Source organism: Akebia trifoliata, chromosome 5 (genome assembly GCF_017979445.1).
Source record: "Akebia trifoliata isolate Shusen 1 chromosome 5, ASM1797944v1, whole genome shotgun sequence".
Lineage (NCBI taxonomy): Eukaryota > Viridiplantae > Streptophyta > Magnoliopsida > Ranunculales > Lardizabalaceae > Akebia > Akebia trifoliata.
The window spans coordinates 33,062,494-33,082,446 of NC_141379.1; the positions used below are offsets into that span (position 1 = coordinate 33,062,494).

General features: G+C 35.0%; 2 protein-coding genes across 3 annotated transcripts; one reads left to right on the top strand and one right to left on the bottom strand.

The window, feature by feature from the left end:
- Positions 1–948: 948 nt before the first annotated feature.
- Positions 949–6,206, top strand: GS2 (glutamine synthetase 2). Its single transcript, XM_086443965.1, has 14 exons — positions 949–1,111; positions 2,281–2,549; positions 3,385–3,424; positions 3,527–3,630; positions 3,727–3,775; positions 3,881–3,987; positions 4,435–4,522; positions 4,652–4,780; positions 4,889–4,963; positions 5,039–5,092; positions 5,178–5,215; positions 5,372–5,531; positions 5,644–5,704; positions 5,798–6,206. The coding sequence occupies exons 2-14, from the start codon at positions 2,296–2,298 to the stop codon at positions 5,935–5,937; spliced, it is 1,299 nt and encodes a 432-aa protein (XP_086300091.1). The 5' UTR covers positions 949–1,111; positions 2,281–2,295; the 3' UTR covers positions 5,938–6,206.
- Positions 6,207–6,646: 440 nt separating this feature from the next.
- On the bottom strand, positions 6,647–18,668 carry LOC147402347 (branched-chain-amino-acid aminotransferase-like protein 1). Of its 2 annotated transcripts, XM_086443963.1 has the most exons (19): positions 18,509–18,668; positions 17,551–17,649; positions 16,719–16,790; positions 15,184–15,276; positions 14,728–14,865; positions 13,635–13,693; positions 13,243–13,345; positions 12,616–12,804; positions 12,359–12,459; positions 12,099–12,153; positions 11,808–11,894; positions 11,101–11,152; positions 10,337–10,422; positions 9,964–10,017; positions 9,398–9,481; positions 8,492–8,563; positions 8,094–8,174; positions 7,499–7,534; positions 6,647–6,918 (listed from the first exon to the last, which is right to left on the bottom strand). In XM_086443963.1, exons 1-19 carry the CDS (start codon positions 18,593–18,595, stop codon positions 6,790–6,792), a joined length of 1,677 nt encoding a protein of 558 aa, XP_086300089.1. In that variant the 5' UTR covers positions 18,596–18,668; the 3' UTR covers positions 6,647–6,789. The 2 variants fall into 2 exon arrangements, with proteins under 2 accessions (XP_086300089.1, XP_086300090.1); XM_086443964.1 differs by lacking the exon at positions 16,719–16,790.
- Between the last annotated feature and the right edge of the window lie 1,285 nt (positions 18,669–19,953).

Consider the following 19,953-nt stretch of genomic DNA (forward strand, 5'->3'; position numbering starts at 1 on the left):
ACATAACCGTAGATACTTTTTACTCGTATCTCGTGGAAAAGCATTTACGATAATGTGCACGACACCACGTGTTTTTGTCACTCTTGTGTCTCTCTTTGTGTCACCCCAACACGACTTGACTAACATACTCTAGTCTTTTTTATTAAAAGACAAAATATGAATAAACAAATAATATAATCTTAGAGTATCTCCAACACAACACCTTCTTTCCATACTCATAAATGAGTCTTTTAGGTATTATGGGTAGCAATTATGCGTATTCATGTGATATACACTCTATCCGTGTTATCAATTAGTACTATCATTAAATTATTTAATAATTTTTAATTCCATTCATATTAAAAACTTTTTGAAATTAACTTATTTTCAACATAACTATTTGAATTTTTTTCTATCCAAAAAGGATGGGTAACCAAGTGAGAGTATCTATTTTTTGGGATTGAAATGTGGAGACCTTAATAATGGTGAGGATTGGGTCTTAGGTTGGAGCCACTTCTTTTGTAATTTGACTTCAATAAAAGGTTAGAAGGGTAATCTTGTCATTTAAAAATATAAATCTTAGGTCAAAGGTGATTTGTAATAAAATAAAAAAAAAGTACTGTTTGGCAAGAATTATTTTAATGTTGAGGGAGAATATTTAAAGAGGACTTGTATTTTGGTTGTTTTTGTGCAAGTTTTATAATGGTACATATATAGCAAGTTTTATAATGGTACATATATAATATTGTAGTTGATGAAAGAGGAATTAAATAGGTTTCTTTACTTTTCCTAAGTAGCTCTTTGTTCAGGAATTGAGAGAGAGAGAGATTTTTAATGAGTTGTTATGATGCAAGTCTTTGGATGGAGAAGAAATGGAAAGGTTTGTTGGCTTTTCCCTAGCAGATAGGGTTGTGGTATGTGTGGAGGAAAATAGTTTATTGGCCTTTTTGAGGGCACCAAGAGTTTTGTGGACTCCCCTTTAAAAAACATTAAAACCTTAAAGATATCTCACTCTCCCTCTATCTTTCTATATCTCTACCTAATATTAGCCCCTTAGTCCTCTCTACAAAATCACTTCAAAGCAACAACTGTAACAAGCACTAACAGTACCCACTTCTCCAGCCACTTTCCGGTAAGTCTTTTGGCTATTTTTTTCTATGTATAATGCTCGGAGGGAAGGATGTGTGACACACTGGTAGTCAGAATCTGACACATGATACAGTAAAACTCCTTGTTTTGTACTTCATTGTCAGTTTATAGCATTTTGGGTCATTTTTTAGATGCATTTTATGGTAAAAATCCCCTTAATGTGATTTTGGCACCTAAAGGTCTTGTTGGGCATTTCTTAATTTGTTGGGGTATCTTAGTCATAAGAACAGAGTAATTTTTTTCTTTTGGTTTTGTTTTAAAAGTTTCATTGTTATATACCTTGCTAATAATCTATAAGCCACGCTTATGGACACACATCAAGCAAAAATTTCTTGGTGAGTGGAAGTCTCATGGGTTTAGTGTTATTAGATCATAAATATGATCTGATGATGATCATGATGATGATATATAGTATAGAGTTAGTCTTGGGATACTCTCTATTTGTAGCCTCACTTGTGGTGGGCTGTATGAATAAAATTTTAGATGATCCAACTTTCATAAATTTTCAATCCATTCTAACAAAATTGACTAGAATTTGAAAATTTTCAATTGTTCATTTAAATCATTAATTTTAGTCACATTTTTTTATTTTAAATATAGTTAATGATGTTAGATTTGACTTATTTTTTATGACAATGATCATCATGTTTAGAATGACTCAATGATCGGTGGCGTAGATTCATCTAAAATATTATCCATGTGGGCTCCACAAGTGGGAGTATCAATGCTAACGTCCAAGACATCATAGGGAGGCATGTTATCCAGCTCCATAATTCTCAATTTTTCTTAAATGTCCTTAAAATGTATATATTATTTTGTCTTTAGTTCAAAAAGTAAGGGTATCATTATCATGTGCAATGGTATTTTTGAAAATATAAAAAACCCTCTCAAGAAGTAATTTACCAAATGTCAATGTACAACGATTATAATATTTTTACTTTTTGTCGCTAAAAGACAAAAATAATAAATCCTTTTAGAGTGCATTTGTGAAAAATCAATAGGGCGTGAAGCTTGTTAACGTCCTCATGAGGTCTTGGATGTTTGCATTTCCTTGTATATATATGGTTAATTTCCTAGTTGGGACTTATAGAATAATCTATTTAAGGTAATACTATTTATATAACTAAAAGTCGATAACACTTGGTTTTTCAGTGTGGGTTGGTGAAGATGGCACAAATATTGGCACCTTCGATGCAATGGCGGATGAGAATTACAAAGAACACAACAAATGCAAGTCCCATTACAACAAAGATGTGGAACTCCCTTGTTCTGAATCCAAAAAGAAAAGGGTCTCCTAAAACCAATACCAAATTTAGAGTGCTTGCAATAAAGTCTGAAAATGGCACTGTCAATAGGTTGAAAGATCTTCTAGATTTGGACGTCACACCCTACACCGATAAGATCATCGCCGAGTATATCTGGTTTGATCTATCTTCCCCCCATCCCATTTGGTTCTCATAATGAGTTTGGTTGGGAGAGTTGTTTACTGTTGTAACAGTTACAATGGCAGTTATATATTATAATGTTGGTATATTGACCCCTCGAAAAATGACTGTTTTGCCCCTCTTAAATATCATACGGAATTTTATCGGAAAAGTTCTCAAAAAACGCTTGGTGTTGCCACTGAAGCCTTTATTTATTTATTTTATATATACTGAGATCAGTATCTCATCAGAGAAAATAAGCTTTGAATCCAGGACTATGGTATCGATACTCACAAACTTTACCGACTTAGTGTACGAGGAAGTTTGTCCAAACCATCTCTACATTCGACTTGGTGTTGTCAACAAGTTATGAGTATTGGCAACAACGATTTTTTTTTTTTTTAAGAATTTATATTTCTCATATTTGCTTTCACCATCTCCATCCACATTCTTTGGGCCTTCCTTTGTTCTTTCAGCACCTTCAACTTGAATATTTCTTCTAACTGGAGTTGTAATTAGCTTTCGTTAAACATCGCCAAACCATCTTAGTCAACTTTTTTTTTTAGTTTATCACCTATTGGAGCTACTCCCATATTTTCCTGAATGCAATCGTTTCTAATTTTATCTATCCTAGTCTTTCCCGAATGCTTCTTGACTGCCCAACATTCATCTTCATAAACGGGTATATTAGTCAGACAATTAAGATCGTCTGGATGATGCAATTTATGCACTATAACTGATCTACTAAGTATCTGATAAACCACATTGTCATCTAAGTTGGTTTAGTTTTCTAAATCTTTGTTAACTGTTCTATTATTGCGATTTGAATCAGGATTGGAGGATCTGGGATTGATCTTCGTAGCAAATCGAGAGTATGATGATATTTTTATTTCTATTTTTTGAACTCTCAATGATACAAAATATACTCTTTTTATATGTTTCCATTTTATCATGATTTTCTTTGTTTATGTTAGACAATCTCGAAACCCATTGAACACCCTTCAGAGCTTCCCAAGTGGAATTACGATGGATCGAGTACTGGGCAAGCCCCAGGAGAAGATAGTGAAGTAATTTTATAGTAAGATCGTGGAAAGAAAATGAAAACAAATCTACTTTTGATTATATCGATTAAAATACATTTATTTATTTATTGCACTTCATCTTAATTTTCCAGTCCTCAAGCAATTTTCAAGGACCCTTTCCGAGGTGGTAAAAATATCTTGGTGAGTGTAAGCTACCATGAAATTAGAGTTGATGGTAAACCTGTTTGTTTTATTGCGAGGGTTGGTTGTAATATTGATTTTTTTTTTCCCGTTTCTCTTATTAAGGTAATTTGCGATACATACACACCAGCAGGAGAGCCCATCCCAACAAACAAACGCCACAGGGCTGCTCAGATCTTCAGTAATAAAAAGGTCATTGATGAAGTCCCATGGTAAGTTCCTTCCAATATCACATGCATACATATATGTGCATGCACATTTCTAGAGATATGTGTGTTTAATTAACTATGGTTGGTTTGGTCTTGGAAAAACTCTGAAAAAACGAAGAAAAAAACTAAGTACAGTTGGTGCTAATTAAACTAGTCGTAAATTTGGCCTAACGGGGGATGAATTTAATCCTTTATAATATTATCTTCCTCGGAAGATATCATCATCCAAACCTTATCCTAAAAATAAAAATCAGGAGTCGGTTGAATGAATCTATTCCTCCATTCAATTATGTATAAAGCCATATCTTTTGTTAATCCAATTGTGTTCATATCTTCCTTGGAGCATATTCTCTCTCTCTCTCTCTCTCTCTCTCTCTCTTTTAAATATTTATTCTTAAATTTCAGTTCATAAAATAGATTTGCTAATATTTCCCGATTGTTTGAAATTAGGTATGGGATAGAGCAAGAGTACACCTTACTCCAAACAGATGTGAAGTGGCCTCTAGGTTGGCCTGTTGGAGGATATCCTGGTCCCCAAGTAACACTTTCTCACTCAATTTACACCCAAAGCTTCAGCATTTCTTAAATCGATATTTTTTATCGATAAAAAAGGGGCAATATTTGATATGAAATAAAAATGTCTGATTTTCTTAATTTTAATTTTTAGGGTCCATACTACTGTGCTGCTGGAGCAGACAAGTCGTTTGGGCGTGATATATCAGATGCTCACTACAAGGCTTGCTTATATGCTGGTATCAACATTAGTGGCACTAATGGGGAGGTTATGCCTGGCCAGGTTTTCTTCTCTCCCATTGGTTTCTTACTTTGCTTATATTTATAATATGTATGTAGATCATAGTTATTATTGCTCAGCGTCAGTGAACTATGTATTTGCAAAATGTAGTGGGAATATCAAGTGGGTCCGAGTGTGGGCATCGAAGCTGGAGACCATATATGGTGTTCTAGATACATTCTTGAGGTAATTCGCTTTTATCTAGATTTCGAAGAAAATAAATTAAAATATATTTATGCTTGTGTTTATGTTTTCTTTCAGAGAATTACTGAACAAGCTGGTGTTGTTCTGTCTCTTGATCCAAAACCAATAGAGGTAGTTTACGGCCACATTTCCTTTCATTGCTTATTGATCCACTTGAATAAATAAATAAAAATTGTATTTGTTTCGTGGTTGATAGGGTGACTGGAATGGTGCGGGATGTCACACTAATTACAGGTATTTTGAACAATAATCTAAGAAACTGAAACCTTGCTGTATGGGTTTAGATGGATTTCGAACTTGCACCTCATATGTTATACATCTCTAAGAAATTATGAGTCAATTAGTGTATAGTTATTAACAATTGATTACTGATGATTACTGAGGTCACAGTACGAAGAGCATGAGAGAAGATGGAGGATTTGAAGTGATAAAGAAGGCCATTCTGAATCTTTCACTACGCCACAAGGATCACATCAGTGCCTATGGAGAAGGAAATGAGCGAAGATTGACAGGGAAGCACGAAACTGCCAGCATTAATGCCTTTTCTTGGGTATGCTTGGAATTATGAACACCCAGTTTTTAGTAGACTTTATTTTTATTTTTATTTTTTTAAAAGAAGAAAAATAGAATATCTTACAAGATTCCATGATTTCAACCTGAAGGGAGTGGCTAACCGTGGTTGCTCGGTTCGTGTGGGGCGTGAAACCGAGAAACAAGGCAAAGGTGTGTGTCTAGATTAATTGTTAAGTTGATTCAAACCTGATCCATTTGACTTGGAGATGTTGGTAATCGTGTTTTGGTGTTTTTTTCTTTTAGGTTACTTGGAAGATCGTCGTCCAGCTTCGAACATGGACCCATATATTGTAACCGCTTTGCTAGCAGAAACTACATTACTATGGGAACCAACGCTCGAGGCCGAAGCTCTTGCTGCACAGAAGTTGGCATTGAAGGTCTGAAAATTTGTTGGAGGGACTTGAAACTTTGGAAGCATAATCACTTGGGATCACCCAAACTTAATCAAATGAAACCCCTCTTGTCTCCTTTCTTAATTTCTTTCTCTCTGTTTCTTATGTGCTCTCTAGAGATCCCCTTCACATGAAGGTCCAAGTGAGTGCGTGGTGACTAAGCTTGAAAAATAACTCGAAAGAGGCTATCTTGGGCATCATAATGGCCTCATGAACATGTTTTTCCAAATATGAGCATTTAAATGGTTGTTGCAACATCAGTGTGCTAGTCATTCTTGCCTTTTTCTGCACTTACAGTACATTTCGAGGGCACATATAAAAACACCCTTTGAGTAGAGTCCACTTCAAAATTTTGGAGGAACCCTTCTTGTAACATGACACAGCTTTTTGTGTTTATGTCACACCCCTACTTTTTGTTAATATTTGGGATACCTATCTGGAGATGCCACATGTGATTTAAAGGAGAGGGTTCTACCAAAATTTTGAAGCAGAATGGAAACTGTATACATGCGATGTGGTGGGAGCCATTGTAGATTGGTCCGACTTAGATGTGATCACACCCCTAAGATCTATGCAATTTGATGATCAAGTTCATAACCATCCAATTGTTGCATCTCTATTTGCAAATGCTGCATTGGACGAATCCTTCTATTTTTTCGAAGTGGTTCAGCTTTTAAAATATCGCTAATAAAACATCACAGGAAAAAAAAAAGGATGAATCCTCAATTTTTATTTTTGATAGGTAGCTGCCAATTTCTGCTTCAAATTTATTGCTGAATAATCTTCATGTAAATAGGAATAATCCAACATAGAAAGATTTGAACACCTCTAATGATGGAATATTCAAGTCTTGGAATATGTGGGTATAGGCTCCCCTTGTTCTGCAGTCAGGTTCTTGTAAGCATTTTGAAGCCTCTGAGTCACAGGACCAACTTTTCCATCACCAATCACACGTCCATCGATCATGACAACCTAGTAAAAGGAACACTACTCGTTTAAAAATCATTAATCACAAAATAGGAAAAAAAAAAAAAAGGGGGGGGGGGGTCTTGTTAATGTTAAAGTGCAATAAATACACTTTGGAAATTGGAATCTGAGGGTATTTTGATAAAAAAATAATTTTTTTAAGGGCCTTTTTGGTACAAAATCCAATATCTAAAGTGTATTTTTTGCACTTTAACATGTGCCCTTAACAAAATACCAAAAAAAAAAACAAAAAAATGGGGTCTTAATGTAGAGTAACATCATGATGTCAAAAAGTGTTGATTTCATGATAAAATGCCCTAGGAATGAGTTTTGAAGTGGGAGTGGCAAAATATAGTTGAAACCTGGTGAAGCACTAAGGTGCTTTAACGGAATTACAAAGCTGAAATTTCAAACTAAAGTTCTTCAAAAATAAGATTATAAACATTGGGCATGAGCATCATATGACAAGCTAGTCCTTTTAAAAATTGGTCATCATTTCAGCCATCATTAAAAAAAATAAAACTCATCAGACAAAAAAAAATCAAGGAAGAAGACTGAAATAATTGTTCAAGTAAAAGGAACTCACCGGGGTGAGCTCTCCCATTGTTCCCGTTGTCCATACCTGACAGCCAAATATTCTAGATTACTCGATGATGCAGCAAGTACAATCTTAGAACTTAACATAACTCTATGATAAGCAAGAAATTGCACAGGTGGGTTTTTCTGAGATATTCTAGTGCCGCACCAACTTTTGCTAATGCCACTCCAATTCATATGTAAATCACCAAAGGATTAGCACACATCTTGGGATGGCATTAGCAAAAGTTGGCGTGGCAATAGAAGATTTTTTTTTTTTCCTTTAAAAAAAAAAAAAAAAAAAAAAAAACCATGCATACAGAAGGAGCAAATATATATGGGAGAAAAGGCATTACCCATCAAGTTGATTGTGTGGACAATCAAATGGGGTAATGGTAAAATGGAAGGAATATAAAAGAAAATAAAAATATGAACATAATCTATCACACTAATCGATCAAAGATAGAAACTGTATGTTGTTTGCGATCCTGTATCCACTTTGATGTTTAAAACTACAGGAATAAATACATTGTTTTTCAAATATTGAAGCACTTTCATAAATTTCCATAAAAACTTCAGTTATAATTAGAGAGTAAACAATTGACCTCATCTGCTGTGTGGAACTCCGATAGACTTATATTTCGCTCATGTAAGATGAAGTTTTCTTTTACAACAAGTTCCATGACCTGCAACCCACAAGGAACAGATTTATCAACTCATTACCAATAAATTAACGAAGTTACATCACCAACATTAAAAGACATGGACTATTACGCTTTTTTCACAAATGAAACATTAACGGATTTGAAAAAAAAAATGTTTAGAACTTCATATTTTACTAGCTAAATGAACTTCATGTAATTATGTCTAATAGAACTAGAATTTGCTCCCCTTGGATCCTGCAACTTATAAGCGATTTGAATTACCTTCATATTTTGTTTATTTCTACAAAGCATACTTTCAAGACCCCAACATACTACAAATAGAGATTTTTGCAGCTTACAGTTGCTCGAGTTATGCCTGGAAGACAGTAATCAGCATGAGGTGTCACCACACAGCCTTTTTTCACTAAGAACTGCATTATGAAACACAAATATTTTTGAATCTGGAGAGCAAAATTCAAAGCACATGCATGCAACTTCAATATATATGCTGCCTTCACAATAAAGGAAATCTAAGGCACCCATTGGAGACCTTAGGATTAGGGCATACAATGGGTCGGATTTTATCCGAAATCTGAGTGATCCAAATCCGAATCCGAATTAGCAGGTTTGGACCCTTGGAGGAGACCCAAATAAAAAAATGAGTTGATGTCCCTTGATCCGAGTTGAGATCAGATCCATCCCTATATCTGCCTAGATCCGAATGATATATTGCTTTGAAAATTATAATTTTTATGTTTTGGGTCGGATCCGGATATCGTGAAAGCAAAATGGTTCAGATATGGTTTTAGCTAATGGGATCCGAGTCAGATACGAATCTGGATCCGAATAAAAATTCAAATCTGGATATGGATATAATCAAATCCAACCCAAATCTGACCCATTTTAAGCCCTACTTGGGATGAGTAGGTGGTAAAACCCTCGTTGTGCATGGTGGCGGATAAGTTTCCTACACCAGGTATCATCTCAATCAAATGATCTAAGTTCAAAACCATCATTTCTACATACATTTTTCAGTATTGTTTTGCCCACAAAAATGCAACCATTTGGATGGTTGAGCTCATTTAACAGGCTAAGATTCCTTTAGTTGGAGATCTTCTAATAGTGAGTCTGACCCCTCTTACAGGTGCACCTAGCGTACCACTATGCCATTGGTTAGACCATTATGGTGTCTATCCAACAGAAGCCTTAGATTTCATCATTTCATAACATATCAATGGAAATTGCATCAAAGGTATAGGCCTTACGATGTTTGTAGCGTTTGTTTCGGACACATAACCATCTTTGTCTAGCATAATTGCATCATCTGCATTTGCCAAATTCCCTTCTACCTGCACCACTCCAAGCAGCTCAAACAAATACCAAAAAGAATATACTGATATGGGACAATGAGAGGTTAGTACCACAGTACTATACTTTTAACACCGTGTCAAGTAGCACACATGCTCATGAACGCATGGTCTACTTGATGGTTCACAAAGGGGCGTCTCTGACAAAATATCTATTGGAATGGTCTGATGACGATCCAATAAAATTACCATTTTTGGATGTTGAACATGTAACAATATGGGGAGTAATCTATGAAACTTTCCATTTATTTGGATTCCACTATCATCCTACTGGGTTGATCACGCTAGATCTGCTAGGTTAGATCCCATGGGTTGGATGGTGTAAAATGTCAACCCTTCATGCATGTTGGCATGTGTCCAGTTGGACCATAATTAAAATTTAATGGTGGCTTTTCGGTCATTCTCCGATTGATATATGCTTCAAGAGAAGATAAATTGTTGCAGAATTGAGAATAGGGCAAAACCTTTGCAAGTATGTTGTTAAGAAGATTGTTGTGGTGAATCTTTGAATCCAGATTCTGGAAAAAAAAAAACAACAAATTAATTGAACTGAGTAAGAACGCCAACAGAGTAACAGTGAAAGAAGATAACTATCAGATCATTCACATTCTTTTGCAGGTCAGAAGGTTGGGTGAGCTTTCGAAAGTTATCTATAGATTAGATGTTTATGATCATCCAGTAAGTATAGCTGATTTTGATCTAGAAGATAACAGTGGGCATAATTGAACAATGTGTAAGAACATCCACTGAACAGTAGTAGTAGAAGAAGACAAGACATTTCTTCTCGCCTTCCAATTGAATACAAATGATTGAAAAAGTAGTAGCTACAAATCTTACATTTGGTGAATTCCGACGTGTGGTAGCAGTCACCAAAGTTATTCCATGTGTATTGTCATAAACAGGCGGTTTCCACTCAGCAAGAACTGCATTTCCCCAAAGAAACATATGAAAGACCATACCAAGAACCGAACTGAGGTACTAGTACCAAGGACCGGTCAAGTCATCAAACTCTACCAGTGGGGGGTTGGTATGTCCGGGTGCTGCAAATTACGTGTGCAACTTGGTCCAGTTCAAACCAAGAACCAAACCAAACCCAACCCATGGCTTTGGGCTGGTTTGGAACAAGTTGTCGTTCGGTTCTGGGTTAAGAAAATGGAGAACTGATCAATCCAGTTTGGTTCTCGGTTCAAGGCTTGTATAGAACTGAATCAAACTGAGAATCGAACTCTAAATGACTTACTGCTTTTTAAGTGTTTGGGCATAGATTAATTACTTTTTTTATGGATAGATTAGACTTTCTTTTTATAAATAGATTAATGACTTATCATATGAAATTTCATGTTCATTATTTATTTATTTTTCATTAAAAATATGTTGTTTCCAAGCAGGTTTATAGGATATTGGCAACCGTTAGAACCAAACCAAACTTTTGGTTTGGTTCAGTTCTATGAGCAATTTGGTTCGGTTCTGGTTCTTATTTAGTGGAACCGACCTATGTTGGTTTGCTTCTGATTAGTTCCCAAATCAAACCAAGTTGCACTCTTACTGCAAATCTAATGCTAGGAAGCCAAAGATAGCTAGAGATGAAGAACATTTGTTACCGATTAAGGTACATCCATAAAGATTGAATGCTGGGCTCATTCCGGAAGTGACCTGAGGGAGACAAGATTGTTACAAATTGGTAACATCAAAAGGTTAAAGAATGTCAAATCAATCAGAGATTCATGTTTCTATAGTGCAAACTATCCAACTGTCCCATATCATGTTTTTTGAGACAATAGGGGTAAAGTATTTTCCATTTATCTCACTGAATGATATGGGATGTGTAGTGTCATAATAGAATTAACTTGATTATAAAAAAAATTCAAATAGTTAATGTGGTATAAAAGCTAGTATTGTATCACTAAGAATTCCCTTTTAAGTTTATCTAAGCATGAACTGAATGGAAAAAAAAATGCTTGATTAGTAAGTCATTAACTTTAGAAGTCTTAGATTGTCATTGATTTCTATTTACTAGTTTGCAAGTTGAGCTGTTTAATGTCACAAGGAGAAAAAAATAAGTTTTAACTTCAAAATCATGATTTCGGATTAGTTGTAATTTTTTTACACTGTTTACCATCCAAAAGAATATATCATGAACAAAAAGCATACAAAATCACATGTGGCTACAATTCTGTGCAACATGCAAATGCACCCTAAATGCATAGTTTTGAGTTTCAGTGTTCAATCCTATCTATAAAGGAAAAAAAAAAGAAGCTAAAGAAAATCGCCATATAAACAATTGTTCAAAGGTTCCACGAGAAGTAACCTTTTTACCGCGTGTTAAAGTGAGTCGAATGTGCGCATTATCAAACATGCCATTTAAAATGAGAGTCTTGAAAATGGCTCCCTTAACCTGCAATTCATTGCACCAAGAAAATCATATATTGTATAGGGTAAGATGCCAGTCTCCAAAAAACTGCAGTCCACCTCACCAAAAAAAAATATTTGTAAAAGAAAGAACCAAAGCCACAAACTCAATTGCCTTCGCAATTTAGAATTAGGAAATAAACACAACATTTTCAAACCACCAATTAGTGTATCATTTTCAGATGTGCACCTCTTTGCGAGTTGGAACATTAACGAAAGCCAGAGCTTTTGCTGAGTCAAACAACCTGATAAAACAAGAGACCAAGTCTTAAGTAGTCATTGAATGGATACCAAGTTATTAAGAAGTACATAATACGAAATTTGGGTTATTGTTGAGTTGATTTTTGACTCAAGAGACCTAAGTCTCCTCAAACAGTTCGTCCTAAGCTCGTCAAAAGTCAACTGTCCTCATTAAACAATCTGAGACGGTTCTTGTTAAGTTTTACCAACCGATCCAAATGTTCATCAAGCTTAAATATCTTCCCGTTGTAAACCCGAAGTCCCTCCCACACTGCATCACCGCCTTGAACGACTGAGTCAAATGCTGAAACCTTTAAACAATCACAATGGTAAGAGTACGGAAACACAACAATTATGTACAAACATTGGAAATATGTACACAAAAAGGTATATAAAATGAGACAGCAATTTTATTCACAAAAACCTTCCGCAAAAGATAATTCTTACAAAATTCAACTGATGGATACCTTTGCACTATCACGGGGTACAATCTCATCACCAACCCAAACAAGTATCTTCTCATTTGCAGGAACGGGTAGACTGGGAGGTGGTAAAGGGGATCCCATCATGGATGATGTCCGCCTAGTGTTGCGCCTAAGCATATAGTAGAAAGGAAGACTTTGCTCCAACAAGTCATATAATGACGGCGAAAGAGGCTGTAAAAAACAAAATTTGTAAAAACACAATCTAAGCCCATGGTACTCTCTCTCTCTCATACACAAACAAGCTGAGTAATAGAACCAAATAATGGAGGAATTTAGTTAGAAAAATCAAGAATAAAAATATAAAGGTGATGTAAATTTACAAAAGTATGAAAAATGCAAACCTTATCTACCAAAAAAAAAAAAACCCTTGGAAAATAATTATTTTTGTAATTGCTTAGTCATTATATTTGTTATCTTCTAACAAAATATTTGATTAGGTTACATTAATCCAATTCTTGTAGCTTTTTATATATATATAGGGAGATGATATATCAATTCAAATTCTCATGTCTTTGTTTTAGAAGAATAATAATTAGTTATATAGGAGACAAAACAGATCAAAACAGAAAACGATAAAATATATTATAATCTATACCAAAAAACACATACCGAGGGATACTCTCTTGTTGATATGAAACATGATGACTTATGTACATTTTCATACCACCATGGAGCCCAAATCCCATCAACTGGTTTTGGACCAGCTTCCCATCTGAAAAAATTTGGATCAAGAATTCATTATCCACATAATCTCCAAATACATATCATTCAAGCAATTCGTATGCAGGAGTTAGAGATAAAAAATCACTCTGGCTAATCAAACTTCTACAGAAATTGTGTAGTTATTCCCTCTCTAGAAACTACATGAAAGAAAAATAAAGCCTTGGAGATTGAAACTCCAATGTGTGTGTGTGTGTGGGAAACAAAGTGAAAAGACCTAAAGGACAACATGAGAATTTAAAGACTACTATTGGCTATTGAATGGAATCACTTTTGCATACTTAAGCATTGCTGTCTGAAAAGGAATGCCCAAGTCTCCACATAGGTCAGACAACGCAGCCTGCACATACAAGGAGAAAATGTAGTTACATTAGAAGAGAAAAAAAAAATTGTAATGACCTTTTTTTTTCCGGAACGGTAAGCCTGTTTTTTAATGAGATCAGTAACTCGGTGATGGAGGGAATTGAACCCAGGTCTATGGTATCATCACCCATAAAATTTACCGACTAAGCTAGCATTCAACCCAAACAAAGTACTTGAAAGATATTAAATATTCATTTTTTATTTATAAAAATTAACAATTTTTTTACTCAATGCTGACAAGAATCTCAAACCTCACATAAATTCAATATGATCAAGGAATACTGTAAGCCTAAACCCTGCACCTAAGAAATATAGATCTCTAAGAGATGACAGGTCTAGCCAAAGACAAATAATAAGGTTGTATCTGTGCATAAACAGAACCCAAGAAGTTTAGAATGTGCAAGGAAGACATAAATTTAAAAATTATGAAGTCTTGTTAAGGGAGAAAAACCGTGCCAGCCAAATTGGTTACTTAGAAACAAATTGAGTAGCTCAAGTTAGGAACAACGGACCGAGTGAACTCAATTTAAGATGCATCCATCCATTAATGATGATGATATGCAGCAAGTATTTAGATCTTAGAAACTCAAACCAACCTCAGAAGCTTATAAAAGAAAAACTAATTTTGTTCTCTATATAGTATGCTGAATACTCATTTACTGTGCCAAATAAAATTCTGCACATTATTTAATAAGTACATCAAATAGATAAATTGCACCTATTACTAAGGAAATTACTTTGGAAAGATGCATTACTGTAAAAAGTACTCTCCTTTTCCTCCCTCACTCCTTCCAATTAGAATGAACCACAAAAATTTCCCAGATTAAATGTCTATGAAAGAAAACTTGGACAATATATCAGCACTAAATGTGGAATATAACCACCACCATTGGAAATAAGGAAATGACCTATGCCACGAATGCAGTACACTTTTATCCACGCTTTTAGTAGAAGGCCTAGAAGAATTCCTGTTGAAGCATGTTTTTAGTTCAGTTAAGGGAGAACTTTAACCTTGGGATCTTGTTGAAGGTCCGCCGCATCTATGATAGGTGGGGGCCTCCCAAGTTCGCAGAGTTCACTGTATATAGACACCAAGCCTGCTAAACCTAGCTCAAGAAAGGATGGTGGCACAACTTTGTCAAAGGACGGCTGAGAACACAAGAAAAAAAAATGGAGGGTCAACAAATAGTTAGTACATGAGGAATAGGTGTAACCACAATATTCCAAGTTAACAAAAATAAAATTGTTTACAACTATCAAATATACACTCTCCCAAATCCCCTCCCAACCAAAATTTTGTATGAGGTTTAATATTTACCATTTTAGCGGCAAAAAACATCAATAGTAAAATCAAACAGTTGAACTGAGCCATACACCACAAAGCAACCAAGTAAATAGAGCCTATGTTTATCTTTAATAGAGTATTTATGAGACTTGAGACAAAGGAAAATTCTACGATCATCTTACCAAAATATCAAGGGGATTCCGTATTAATATGAAGTGCTTTCCTCTCTTCATCAAATCATTTGTCAATCCAGGTACCCGTTGTTTGGCCATATGCTGTAGACCAAATTAAAGAAAAAAAAATAAAAAATAAAAACCCAACAGACGCACATTGGAAAAAGAGCATAGCATCACCAGATGTAAATATTTTATGTATACATATTTATGCAAAAAAATGGGAAACATATCCGCACATATACGACCATGCCAGTGGTTTGTTCTGTCTTCTTACCAATTAGCTCAGATAATAGACCTTTTCCACTTATCAAGTCAAGAGATGCAAAAGTTAGATAAATTCTTTTTTTTGAAAAGTATAATATATTGAACAAAGGAAGGGGGGATACAAGAAACACGGAGGCCGAGAAAGCCTCACTAATAGCAACAAAGAAAAGAAAGATACACCATCAGTGATAACATAAAGAGTTAGATAAATTCTTCGTTGGAACTAAACGAGTTGGTCCAAAACTTGGCCTATAGGACTTGAATGACACAGTGGATAGTAGAGCTAGAATAAATGGAGTTATTATTTTTATTTTTTTTCAAATCTTGAATAAATACTCAAAAGAAAAGTTGACAAGAATATGAAAGTGGTGTTGGATGCATGATGGGAGTCTGGGACATGGGAGTGATGTGTGGGGAATCTTCAGGGAAGATAAAGGTGAGTTGTCAAAGGTCTTCTCTAGAACAGTAGAGGAGATTGAGTCTTAACTCAGCTTATGTACTACTTTGCACTGTCTCCAATTTTCTTATCGCGTTTCTAAAGCCTCCAATCTCTAAGGTCATCGTGATGCACGTGCTACTTTGCACTTCTCACCACATCTTTGACTTCGTATCAGCACACCACTTTGTCCACTCATACTCTAATGAGTGCCAATTGAATGATTCATTTTCTGCCAAAAGGCTATGTAAACAGATAGTCTGTACATTTAAACAATTCTGTAACTTTGTATTTCTCTTCTTACTTTCTAATAAAAAATTCTATTACCTAAGGATAAAAATTGAATAACTAAAACTTTTCAATTCATCATTGTATCTTGACACGTTCGATCCATACATTTTTTATGAGCAACTTTTGAAAAAGATTTTTTTTTTCATCCTAATTGAAGTTTTAAAGATACATACATTAGATATCAATATGAATTAGCACTCCTCGTTCTTCATCTAGCTACACCGCATATGATGGATTAGCTCTCCTTGCACATGGTACAATGGATCATCTCGCTGTGTTTATTGGCCAAATCATTTTACTTAGGCTCATTTACAGAATGATGGCTTGGTTTTTTATGTAACAGAGACTAATATATGCTTTTGGGATTACAGTGCAAGTTATGTTTCCTAATTCTTGTCTTACAATATACAAAAATAAAATGTACATCCCCTTTTCCTTGACTAAACTTTGATTTTTCAAAACAATATGATCAATAATGTATAACAAAAGAAAATATTTCTCACTAAAATTGAGTATACATTCATCTATGTCTTGGTAGCTGGTTACATACCTTGCAGAACCGATATTTCTTTTTTCCTGGACCAAAAATCACCTCTTTTACAACTTTGTTTCCGTTGGAATCCTATTCATTTCAAGCATTTATAGATATATATCAACTACATCAGGAAAAGAAAAGGACATACATGATAGAATTACAGGGCATCATGTGAACTAGAGAGAAAATAGGTGAAATAAACAAATCATGTTATTTCAAAGTGAAAGAGAGATTAGAAATTAAAGGAAAAAAAAGGAAGATATTGTAGCATATGCTGAGATTTTAGCCCTGTGGACATGGAATCAAACTCCTATCTAAACCCCATGTCACTACTTCAGAAAAAAGTCGTTGAAAGTTGGCTACTTTTCAAGAGATAAAATTCCTATTCTCCATTATTACAGTTTGTCAGATCACTTCCACAAGGGATGAAATTCCAATATGGATTAGTCAGTTTTACATGGTATTCAATGACTCTTATAGTTTGGGATTGCCTACTTAGTATCTTCGGAATAATGATGATGGGGAACCATTGAAATTTCATGGATTCAATATCATGTTACCTTGAAGGTTCTTGTTTATTGTTTCTTTGAATCATATTTTAGGCTAAACAAAGCACTCTAAAGTGATGGTCTTTTTTTTTTTGGGTGAAAGATTATCAATTCAAAGAAAAGTTAAGGTTAACCCTAATAAATTTTTTTTTGGTGTTTGGAATACTTGTCGCACGAACTCTAGTTCTTTTGGCCATTCTCAAATTTAGAAAGATAAAGAATATCACAATTAATTTATGATTCTATGCAAATGAAATCTAGGGTATTAAAAACAAAAAAAAAACAGTATTTTGATGTACCATTTTGGATAGAAGCTCTTTGCGGTATGGCCTTTCTACACCTGTTACTTTAAGGAAATTTGCATAGAGAGGTTCATCAAGCACTTCCATATCATCCCTCTAAGAAAAGCCAAAAGAAAGAAAGACCAAAAAGACATCAGGCCTTCAACAACCAAAAGATATTTCTCACTCACAAGAATTATCCACTCCAGTTCATTTCCCAGTGAAAGGAAGAGCAATAATTTCATAAAAAGGAGCGCTTGATAAGCGAATCAAAATGAAACTTCCACACAAATTTTGCAAAATGGAAAGCTGTTCACCACAACTATTAAAGTTCACCAGCTAAACACACACGCACACACACACACCCCTTAGTGTTCATGAAGCTACAAGACAGACAATAACTGAAACAGAACAAATATCAGGAAGCAATTCATCTAAAAGAAGCAATTCCCAAATCACATACCCAATGTTCATGATCAAAATAAAAGACAATTACATATTTAATCCTCATTTTATTAGTAGTATAAAATGAATAAAAAAAGATGAAATTAGAGAGAATACATCCATCCCAACTCAAGAAAAATCCAAACTCTAACACCAAGTAAAACCAACCAATTTCAGAAAGCACCCATTTCATATCTAGCAACATCCAACAAAATCCATTAAAAAAATCCATTTTTTCGATAATTTACAGAAACCCCAGTAAATATCATACATTATTAGTAGAAATAAAGAGAGTACATCCATCCCAACTCAAGAAAAATCCAAACTCAAACACTAAGTAAAACCAACTAATTTCAGAAGGAACCCATTTCATGTCTATTAACATGCAACAAGAATTCATCAAAAATAAACCCATTTCCTCAATAGTTCCAGAAAAATCTCAGTAAATATCATCCATTATTAGCAGAAAAAAGGAGCAATTTAATTAATTAATTAATTTTTTTTTTTAAGTTGAGAAATTTGAAGTGGGCACCTGAGCAAATGAGTACATTAGGCTGGTACTGAGAGATCTTGGAGCAGACCATGAATGGATTACTTCAACCTCCTGCGTTTCTTCCATGATCGAAGATTGATATTCAGCTTGAGGACTTTCAGACTTCTTACTTTATCTAAGCTAAATAGAATTGCACACCCGGGCACACCTTTCGAGATTATCAACTATAGTAAGAAATGCTATCATGATCCCGAAACACTGAGAATTCAGTGATCCACATTGCACAAATGCCACGTGGCATTGTATCGTTGGATTTTGTCATTACGATGTTGGCTCAGGTCCATGTTTTGTGCCCATAATAAAACTTGCTCAAATGGACTGATGGAAGGCACCAATCAGATAGATTCTAGCTAGGGCTGTCAACGGATAGGTATCCGATCGGATAATGCTATATCCGAATTCGAATCCGAAAATATTTAATGATATCCGAATTCGAATTCGAATCCGATCGGATATCACTGACCAATATTCGAATTCGAATTCGAAAAGCATATCGAATATTCGAATATCCGATAATATCCGATAAAAATCCTGCGAAATTTAGATTCAATCTCTACAATCTCTTCAGTCTGTAACAAAAACCCTTTTTGAAATCCAAAACATCATCGAGTCGCATACAAACCCTTATTGAGAGAGAGAGAGAGAGGGAGATGAAGTATGTACCTGGAATCATAGACATTCGGTAAACGGAGAAGATGGTGGTCATGGAGTTCGTCGGGCGGAGAAGATGGTGGTCATGGAGTTCGGACAGTGAAAAAAAAATGGGTTTGGCTTTAAGAGAGAGAGAGAGAGAGAGAGAGAGAGAGAGGAAGGAACTATCAGCTGGACGTGCTAACCGGCCGGAGAAGACAATGGTGATGGAGATCGTCCGGTCGAAACCACGAAAACCAAAACGGAGGTCTGGTTCTTGCTTTTAAGTTTAGAGAAGATAGGGTGAAAAGTAAAACTTCGTTGTATAACACGAATACATAAGACTATATATATATAGAGATGAGTTTTGTTATATAACATATATATATATATATATATAACATACGTATTCAAATCGGAGCGGATATTATCGAATCAGATTTCGTAACATCCGAATTCGTATCCGAAACTCAGTCGATATTATAATAACATCCGAATCCGAATCCGATAATATCCGATTTTTCGAATTCGAATTCGAATTCGGATTTGGATTTCGACTATCCATTGACACCCTTAATTCTAAGCCAGCAATGGGTATGGGCCCATAAAAAAAATGAAAAAGGTGTGCCACGTGGCATTAGGACACGCGTTCATTGGGCGTTCAATGATCTCAAGGTGATCGAAGAAATAGTTGATTTGGACAATAAGGTACGATTCAGTGTTTCGCGAGCTAGCCAATCACTTGGTTTCACGAATTCCATCACTGTGGGTCCCACAACAGAAGGTATTTCGAC